Source organism: Sorghum bicolor, chromosome 1 (genome assembly GCF_000003195.3).
Source record: "Sorghum bicolor cultivar BTx623 chromosome 1, Sorghum_bicolor_NCBIv3, whole genome shotgun sequence".
Classification (NCBI taxonomy): domain Eukaryota; kingdom Viridiplantae; phylum Streptophyta; class Magnoliopsida; order Poales; family Poaceae; genus Sorghum; species Sorghum bicolor.
In genome coordinates, this window is record NC_012870.2 from 12,790,965 (window position 1) to 12,801,126 (window position 10,162).

General features: G+C 48.9%; 1 protein-coding gene across 1 annotated transcript; it reads right to left on the bottom strand.

The window, feature by feature from the left end:
- LOC8062222 (patatin-like protein 3) lies at positions 5,216-7,147 on the bottom strand. Its single transcript, XM_002466719.2, has one exon. It carries the CDS (start codon positions 6,794-6,796, stop codon positions 5,459-5,461), a length of 1,338 nt encoding a protein of 445 aa, XP_002466764.1. The 5' UTR covers positions 6,797-7,147; the 3' UTR covers positions 5,216-5,458.

Below are 10,162 nucleotides of genomic sequence, written 5' to 3' on the forward strand. Positions count from 1 at the left end.
AGTTATTTATTACCTCGAATAATGTAGACTTAGAGTCTAAATAAGACTTGGAGTCTTATTTTTTCTACCTCTTTCTTCAATAAATATGCTGCCACATCAGCAAAATACCATAAATAATATGTAATTAATTGTCTTGAACTCTGTGATAGAGTCTTGCATTGTGAGTGCCCTAATACAATGCATTGTAGCTATTTTCAAATAAAAAAAAGAGAATATAATAGACGCATATACCGATCACTTCACTTTCTAAATTATTGAAATTTGATCATATTCCCTCATAATTAAAGGGTACAATCTAAGTTTCTTTATTTAAGTAGACATTATCTTATTGTTCTTCGAATCTCCTACAACTAAAAAGAACAAAAGGAAGATAATTTTTTCGTGCAACTTTTGTTTGGTGTAACCTCTCTTCTCTCCTTGCGACCCCGCATGCAGCTCCAAAAGGAAAAAAATATGTACGGACGAAAAAGGGAATCCGGCACCACGGTGCGCACAATCAGTTCGGCTCCAAAAGGAAACCAAAATAGCATGTACACGAAAAGGAAAGCCAACATTTGACATGCGCCCGCGATGCCTCCTGTTGTTTCCTTAAAAAAAACCTGCGATCCATGCAAACCCTCCTAGCGAATCACCGTCTTTTTCTTTCCAAATAAAACCGGCGTTCAAAATCTTTTTCATTTCTGCAATAAGGAAGCAAACATATAACGCTGCAATCTGTTCCAAGCAAATAAAAAAGAAGCAAACAAACAACGCTATTCCATGCAGAAAAAGAAGAAGAAGCAATCAACGCCTGGTCTCATGCGATCGCTATTAGCACCTCCCGCGACCCAGCACGCGTGAAAAAAACTGCCTTCACTATGACTGCTCGACAGCCATCTCCTCCAAGCCCCCACTGCCGCCATCAGGTCTGATCCCTGCGATCCGCTACCGCAATTCTCCGACACCCCGTGGCAACTCGACGGTATCAATCTGCTACTCCAGACCAGCGACGCCTGTCCATCGCCAAGGCCAGCGTTCATCAACCCTCACCTCCTTCGCGATCTGCATCCCGGCCACACGACGCCTGTCTCCCTCACGATCTGCTCCTTGGTCAGACTTTATACATGGCACGACAAGTCATGCTAAAAATTGCCAAAATCCTGTCTATTATAGTATGTATTGATAACAGTTATAATGCATGATTAAACCTTTATATGAACTAATAACAGAACCATGCATTTGGCTCTAAAAATAGAAAACAATGTTAATCATGATTTACTTTGAAAATTAGATGGGTTTTGTTTCAGGAAAAAAATAAATCTAAACACTGTCTGTTCAAGTGTCCATTTGAAACAAATTGACTGATTCCAACAATGAGAAGATGATTTGAAGTACCCCACTATAGTATAGTGCAACTATGCAAGGGAATGCATATTTTCATTGTTATAGCATTGTCAAACTGCTAGCCTATTTACCTGCACTTTATTGAGAAGTTCTCGATATGTTTTTGATCAGACCGGTTTCCAGTTAGATCACCATCAACAGTGACTTGTTCAGAGTCTGACTTCACTATTTAATTAGAGATGTAGTAGTCCATCAGTGGCCTGCACAAGCTGTGGCAGGAATCATTAGTGCCAATTATGTGCACTTCCATGTTGGCCCGCATGAGCTGTGGCAAGAATCATTAGCGCCAATTCTGTGCAGTTCTATATTGCATGATGGTTAAATTTACTTGTAAAGCTATATATGATTTCACTACGGCCATCTCATATCTAATAGGATTGTTGATGCATTATCTACAATATAACCGAAAGCAACAAGAAGTCATCCCCTAAATTAAAAAATTACTAAAAAAACCTTCATTCTAACATTCAAAAGAATACAATAGATGCATAAATTGTATAGGGACAGCACGCTGGAAAACACCGCTACGGGACAACCAAACTTTTATAATAAACACATGGAAAGGTCTATAAAGTAGAGTTTGTGAGCCTGCGACGTCGTTCATAAACTTTGTGGTTTACATTTAATATTATTTTCATGTTGATACTTAAATTTTATAGTATTAAAATCTTATTGTGCAATATATGTATTTTTAATATAAATTGTTAGTTATCCCGTAGCAACGCACGGGCATACTACCTAGTATATATTATATTTGAAGACACCTCCAAATACCAAAATGCACTTTATTCTAGGACGGAGGGAGTAGCTGATTGGAAACAAATGATGGTTCGGATGTGTATGAATAATGATTATTTCAGTTGTTTGAGAGGAACGAACGATGTTGAAGATTGCACGAATTATCTAACTCGATGGAAGAACACGGTAGAATTAATTCACACTGCTTCAATCTGCCTTTTTCAGTTCTTGTACCAACTAATGTGTCTGTGATGGAGAATCTTAAAAAGGTTTTAATTTTTTGTGGAACTAAACAAGGCCTAAGAAATTCATGTCCAACTTCTGTCCGCGGTGCGTTCTAAGAAATTGCATACCAAATTGGGGCTCCAACTACCTGACATTCGCCATTTTCTTTAGAAAAAAGAATAGTAGTACGTGTTCGAGAATAAGTTTATGGATAGATAGAGGATCAAAGTACTTAGCACATGGCGGCGAAATGACTATTAAAGCCAAAACAATAACGAAGGGACACGAAGCATTAGTTTGACCAGCACCAGCAGCATACTATACTGTATGCATGAGGCTGATCATGCTAGATATGAGTGGGAAATCATGGCAAGCACCCACGCACTGGAATATATCACTGAGGCTCAGCCGAGCGACAAGAAGGCTCGCTCCGACATGTTCCGGGTACGGTGTGATCATTGGATCGGAGTTGGGGAACAGCATGTAATCATGCGTGCGGACTCTGCACAACGCTGTGGTCGAACTGTGAGTCCCCGCCGTCGTGGTCGCCGGCGCTAGCTGAGTGGCACTGGCACCCCTTGCTGATTGGCGCCGGCAGCCGCGGGCAGGACACCGACGCGTTGGCGCGTTGCGCCCGGCAGATTCGCCGCCAGCAGAGCCTCGCCGCGCTAATCACGGGCCAAAAGCAGAAATCTATGGCCCGCGCACCGTCGTCCGTCCGCACTCCGCACCCCCCATCCGGTCGGTCATCCATCCGTGCCCGTGCGCGCGCTCGTCGATCGAACCAAAAGTCTTTGCTAGGCGATGGCTCCAGCTGTGCAGATGATCGATGCCATTGTGGTAGTTTTATACTACTCCAGCTATAACCCTCTGCGTCTCTGCAGTGTAGGCGCATGTGTTTTTCGTACGATGCTCCTTGCCTCCTCCTACGTCAACTCCTGCTACTGATGGTGCCAAATGGGCTAAGAGCAACTTCAACAGGGCCCTACTCAAGCCCTAATAGCTAAATATGGGTGCCCAGTCTAAAAACAATACTCCAGCAGGGCCCCTACTCCAGACCTCATATTTGGCTGGGCACCCATATTTCTCCCCAGACCCCATTCCTGTTGGCCCAACAGGGCAGCCCCCATCCTCCATCGCGTGTCATAGCCCCAGCGCATGCTCCCTCTCTCTCTCTACCTTTGCATGTGTATGACACCCTACGGTAACCGGCTCAATACTCTAATTGTGTCCATGTCCAAAAGAAGAAGAAAGAGGAAGAATAAAAAGACACTGACGAGTGGGACCCTTCTGTCATTCTCTCTGGAATAGGTTTGGGGGCCCAAATTTCAGTGCTACTGTTGGAGTTGAAGCAAAAAAGTTGAGCCCCAAGAAGTAGGGGGAGCACCCAAATTAAAAGTAGAGGCCTAGTTTTTGGGGCTACCGCTGGAGTTGCTCTGGCATACATCCTTGGTTTTCTTTTATCATATAAATGTCATCCATCATTTTTTTTATTTAATCTAGAAAATGAATTGTTTTTAATATTTTAGCTGTAATTCAATGGCACGGTAACTTTCGAAAGTACTCACCATTCGAAATTATTAGACGTTTCAATTTTTTCTTAATAATACATAATTTTTACTATACATTTAAATATTCACTATGTCTGTATATATAACAAAACAATATATCCACAATATAGTTAAACCATATTATAATTTAATTTCAAACAGAGGGAGTAGTACTATCCCGTTGTTCTCTTCAGGTCTATTCATAGGAATGTTTGAATGACTTAGAGCTTGAGTGCACTATTCTAAGAGGCTAGTTCTCCTAGAAGCAACTTAGGCCTTGTTTAGTTTCAAAATTTTTGACAAAATAAGCACCGTAGCATTTTCGTTTGTACTTGACAAATATTGTCCAATCATAGACCAACTAAGCTCAAAAGATTGTCCACCTGCTGTTATATTGTTGGATAGTGAGTTGAAAATGGATATAAACTATTAGTATATATTAGCAACTCCAAATCTGTTAATAGAACAAATAGTTAGCGGCCTTTAGGAAATAAATAGCAGATTTAAGCATGTTTGTTTGGATCGTACTATTTTTAACTGATAAATTTACGAAAAATCTGTATGTTGCCCGGGCATTATTTTTGTTTGCGTCACTCGGATTTGTGGTTGTCTGATGTTTCCCTTGAGCTGATCCTGACCGTCCATCTTTCTTTACTTTTTGCTTTGTGGGTCCCATTTGTCTGCTGCCACTGTTTGAATTTTTGGGAACCACACTCATTAACTGCAACTCTTTGCACTGTATGTAGTTACTCTCCTTATTTCTCACACCCTTAGATTCTTACAGTCTTTTATTGTAATATTTACATTGATTTTATCAGTGTAAATTTCTTGTATTACTGGTGTAAATATGGTTTCTTTATCTGCTCTATGTAATTTGTTTGTAATGTTTGTTTTCACTTTGAATTTCTTTCAATTTGCCTTCCATAAAATTAATCTGTCATTTGACATTTGTATTTTTCTACAGTCTAGAATGTGTATGTTTAATTTGTTTTTCAATTTGAATTTCTTCCTATTTGCCTTCCATAGAAAAAAATTGTCACATTTTATTTGATTTTTGTCTTTCTTTCAATTTGTTTTTGATAGAATTAATTTGCTATTTTTTAAATTTTTATTCAGATTTTTCCCTGGATCCTTTCTTTTATATCTGGTCCCTTTGATATAGATCTTGTAATATTAAATTTCAGGTATCTGATTGTCTTTTGTCATCCGTTTTTTACTTGATGTGAGATTCGAGTGTTTTAAAGGCTTCTGTCACCTGGGTGACAGGAGGCTTGGAAACACCTGAGTTTGCAGTAGACAGATTCTAAATTTAGTGCTAATGCAAACGAGCCCAAAATTTGGCTTTTGTTACGATGATACCCCTTCTCTCCATCATCATCCTTACAAAAACACATTCGTGTAGTCGGTCGTGCTCGGCGAATTGCCGTTAATTAACCGAATTTCATTTTCCGAACCCACGTGTGTGCCTCCTTGTAAAAAACAAAAATAACACACCCCACACCTAGCCTTGCATTGACAATATCCTCACCACGTTAATTACGGCCTAAAATCAACCCGGCCAGCTACCTGCGTGACTCCCATGACGCCGGCGACGGCATCGTCGACGCTGTCCTGGCCGTCCCAGTGCCCGACGAAGCAGTGGTCGCCGACGACAGGCGCGGCGTGCCGACCTGCTTGATGGCCACGTTCGGAAGCGGGCTGTGCCTCCGCCGCTCCTGCTCCTTCACCAGCTCCGCGGCCAGCGCGTCCACCTTCTCGGCGTTGGTCCGCTCCGACAGCCTCCGCCCGCGGAACAGCACCGACTCCACGTTCCGCTGCGCTAGCATCATCGCTCCGGCTGCGGCCGCGGCCGCTTCGTGGGCCGCCGGCGCCTTGCTGGCCTGGATGCGCACGTAGCTGCTCCCGCACGCGTGCCCGAACGCCATGGCCACTGACTCGTCCACCATGTCCGCGACGCCCTCGGCGGTCACGCGCGCCAGCTCCCGCGGCGACGGAGAACGCGTGGGCATGGGCGTGCTCGACCCGTCGCGCACGACGGTGGCCGAGGTGCCGGCGCCGATGGAGAGGACGAGGAGGTCTTCGACGCCGGTGGCGAGGGGGAACTCCTGCTTGTTGTGGAGCACGTGCGTGATGGCCGCCGCGGCCGGGTTGCCCATGGCCGCCACTCCCCCGGACGCCCCGGCGATTGCCGTGGCACCATCGACCGACCTCACACACGCGAGCGCGCCGCCCGCGGCGCAGGTGGCGGCGCACACGTCGCGGAGGCGGAAGTCGAAGCTGTCGCTCTCGACGGCGTCGGCGCGCGAGAACACGAACGGCGCGGCCGTGCCGAGGTCGTAGCACGGCACGAGGAGCGGCGCCACGGTGTCCCTGAGCGTCGCGTCGCCGAACACGCGGCGGAACATCCGGTCATCCGCGCCGCCGCGTGCGCCGCGGAAGAGCTTCGCCCACCGAGGCCCGCGCCGGCCTCCTCCCCAGCCTTTGCCGTTGCCGCCGACGCTGGCGGCCACGAACGCGAGCGCGTCCTGGGCCGAGTACCGAGGCCGGCCGTCGGCGCCCCTCAGGAAGAGCATCGCGGCGAGGACGGCGCCCGCGCCGGCGCCCGCGGCCACGTCGAAGAAGTCGGCGACGCGCGCGTCGGGGTCCCCCGTGCAGTCGCGCAGCTTGGCCTCGAGCCTGGCGAGCGCCGCGGCGGCCAGGAGCGCGTCCTCGGCGCCCGCGCCGCAGCCGTCGATGGCGAGCACCCGCACGCGGCCGCCGTCGAGGAGTGCCCGCGCGGGTGTCCCGGGGCCGGACGGGCACCAGCCGCCGAGGAACCTGCTCTCGAGCAGGGAGAAGAGCTGGTGGCTGAGCTTGTCCACGCACGTGGGTGGCGACGCCGGTGCCGCGTAGGCCTCCATGGATGGTCCAGGAGCAAAGCAGCAGGCCTAGGAGAGCTTGTTGCAGCGAAGCTAGAGACTGATCGGAGCTCGTGAATTAATCGTGAATGCGAGTGAGAGACTCTGCGATGAGTCCCCGTCTGCTCTACACACGAGTCTTTTATAGGGGCTACTGGCGCAGGTTAGCACCGGGCGGGCGCAAACGTGGCTGCGGCCGGACAGCTAGCGTACGGACGTGCCATGGCCGTCGGATCTGTGGTCGACGACGAGATCGGCGCCACGTGAAGAAGGCGGGAAGCATCCGCCACTTTGCCGGTGATTGGTGGCCGTGCGCACGCACCCGCCAGGAAGTTTCATGTCCGAAACTCCTGAAGTGCCCCGGTGGCCGGTGCGGCACGGCCGCTAGCTCCCCGGACTAGATGAGGCCACCACAAACCAGTCATCGACGGAGTTATTATCGATCCAACTGCGGGCCCACCTTGTCAGCGCGCGATGGGGCAGGGTCACCGACGGCGACGCCGACGGGATCGGGGATGGGGACTCGGGGTGAGCTGGCGAGACAACGGCGGAACTGCGAAGAACGCATGCGCTGCCAACTCGCACTGCGCGTTGAGCTTAACGAATCTGTCGGCCATTGAGTAATATTTTTATCTTTATTCAGCAGTGTTTTTTGTTAGGTTGATCTCAGGCCCAGCCCAACGGCTGGGGCCTCTTACCCCCTGGATCGCGCCCTGATCGGGGGCGCCCAACCGATCCATGGTTGGTGGGCCCCCGACGCGCTGCGCTATATAAACAGGAGTGGGGGCCGCAGGCACGTAACCGGAGGTTCGCCGTGCACACACCCCACTCGACAAACCCTAGGCCATCCGATCAGGCTTGCGCAGTGGCGTCGGGAAGCACCACTGCGCCACTCTCCCACCCCGCCGTCGTCGGTCAGTGCCGGTGGAGGCCCGAAGGACGACGGGATCTACTTCGTCACCGCGTCAACGCCCTCAACATGGACGCCACCGGATCCGCTCTCGCCGGGAACGCCGATGGTCGAACCCTAACCTCTCTTTCTACTCAGTTGTAATAGATCTAGTGTATGCACATATATATATGTCACTGTATGCATTGTTTTTATCCCGAAACCCCGTTCATACTATTGCTAGTAGATCCTGTAGATCTATCAATGGTATCAGCCGATCTAGTAATAGATCGGGGTTTTCGGGTTTTACCCAGCAAGAACAGCAAGTAGAAGGAGAGGTTTTTCGAATTCCTAACCCTAGCGCTCAGATCCAAAACCCCAACCCTAGCACAAGAACCAGATCAGGGAAGGGGATTTCAAAACCCTAACCCTAAACAGCAAGGGGAAGGAGTACCCTTACCTGGGACTCACCTATCCCGACCTCGTCTCCGGCCGTTTCTCCATGGCGGGCGGGACGCACGGGCAAGCTCAGGGCACCGCACACGAAACGCTCGACGGCGGCGCGCTCCGCAGTGAGCGAGCGCGTGCACCGGCGAGCGACCCGTTAGCGGCGCCATTTCCTTCTCCGGCCGGTAGCGTTCTGCTGTGGGGCGCGGTGTGAGCTGGGGAGAAAAGCACAGAGAAAGAAGAAAGGGAACGGCCGGGGCGGCGGCGTTTTCACCGGCGCCGGCGTGTTTTCCAGCCGCGGCGGTCCTACTACTGTGAGCCGCCGCCGTCAGGAAGCAAGAATGCAGGGAGCAGGAGAAAATGAACTAGGGTTTTTGGAGAGAGGGCCAGGCGCTGGCAGTTTTATGCCTCCGATCTGCACGCTCCACCGTCCGATCGCGACGACGGCAGATCGGACGGCTCGCGGCTGCTGGGCTGGATAGAGCCCAGGCGGGAGGGCGCCCTGGGCCGCTTTGCGCGAGCTGGCCCAGGTTGCGGCCTGCTCAGTGCCCGCGCCGCTGGGAGGCTTAGACGTGGGCCGATTTCGCCTTAATGGGCCGCGACCAACAGACAAAAAAAAAAGAAGCAGCCGTGCGCTGCTGGGCCAGCGCCAGCGCCCAAGCTGGGCCGCAAGCGGCCGCGGGCCGAATGGCTGGCCGCGGGCTGTTTAACCACAGAAATTCCTTTTTTCATATTCCATTTTATTTTCAGAAGCATTTAAATAATGTTTTGCTCAGTTTTAAATTCTATTTAATTTGCACCAACGTCAAGTTATGCTTCTGAAAATAGCAAGAAAATTAATGTTTTCCGCTGCGCAAGTTATATTTTAATTCTCCTATTAAATTGAACCAACGGGATATTTAATTTGAGAAACGAGTTTTTAAAGCCCAGTATTTTTGTGATATTGTTATTTTTTGACCAACGTTAATAATAGCAATATTGCAAATTTCGAGTTCTAATTTTATGCATATATTCTATTCTGCCCAACGGTGATTAGAATTTATGTAGAGAGTTAACTTTTTGTATATCTTGATTTTGACCAACGTTAAATTAAGATATGCAATTATTTTTCCTAGATTTAATGTTAATGTTCTCACTATTTTCTCATATTTAATTTCAGACCAAGCACTCAATGCGATGCACTTCATCAGTGCAATCCCAAAGCTGACGGGGCAGAACTATGTTCTGTGGCGCGAGGAACTTGATGCTGCTCTAGCACTTGCTGAGATAGATTTGGCTCTTCAGGAGCCAAAGCCCACTGAGCCAGAGGAGCCTGAAAGGGCTCAGAATGAGACCGATGAAGCTTTTGCCAATCGGAAGCGAGACTTTGCTCCCATCAGAGCAAAGTATGATCTTGAGAAGTACAAGTGGGAAAAGTCAAACCGCAAGTGCAAGATTGTCATCAAGAAAACCATCACAGAGGGCCTAAGAGGTGCCATCCCAGAATGTGAGACAGCAAAAGAATACCTTGAGAAAGTGAAGAATCAGTTTACTGGTTCCACCAAAGCCCATGCTTCCACCCTGATCCAGAAACTCACTAACATGAGGTTCACAGGGGGGAGTGTGAGAGAGCACATTCTGAGCATGAGCACCATGGCAGCCAAGTTAGAGAAGCTAAAGATGCCCCTCGCTGATGGTTTCCTCATTCACCTAGCTCTAAACTCACTTCCTAAAGAGTATGAGACATTTGTTGTTAACTACAACACACAGCCAGAGGAGTGGGATTTAGAGAAAGTGATTGCTATGTGTGTGCAAGAGGAAGAAAGGCTCAAGAATGCAAATGGTGGTTCTGTGAACTTTGTGAAAGGAAAGAACAAGAAGCCATTCTACAACAAGAAAGCTCCATATACCTCCACCCCCCAGAACAAGGGAGGAAGCACTTCACAGCCTAAAGCACAGCCAAAGCAAGACAACCAGCACAGGCATGAGGACCCGGATCGCTGTAGATGGTGTAATGAGACAGGGCATTGGAAGCATGACTGCCCTAAGTTCAT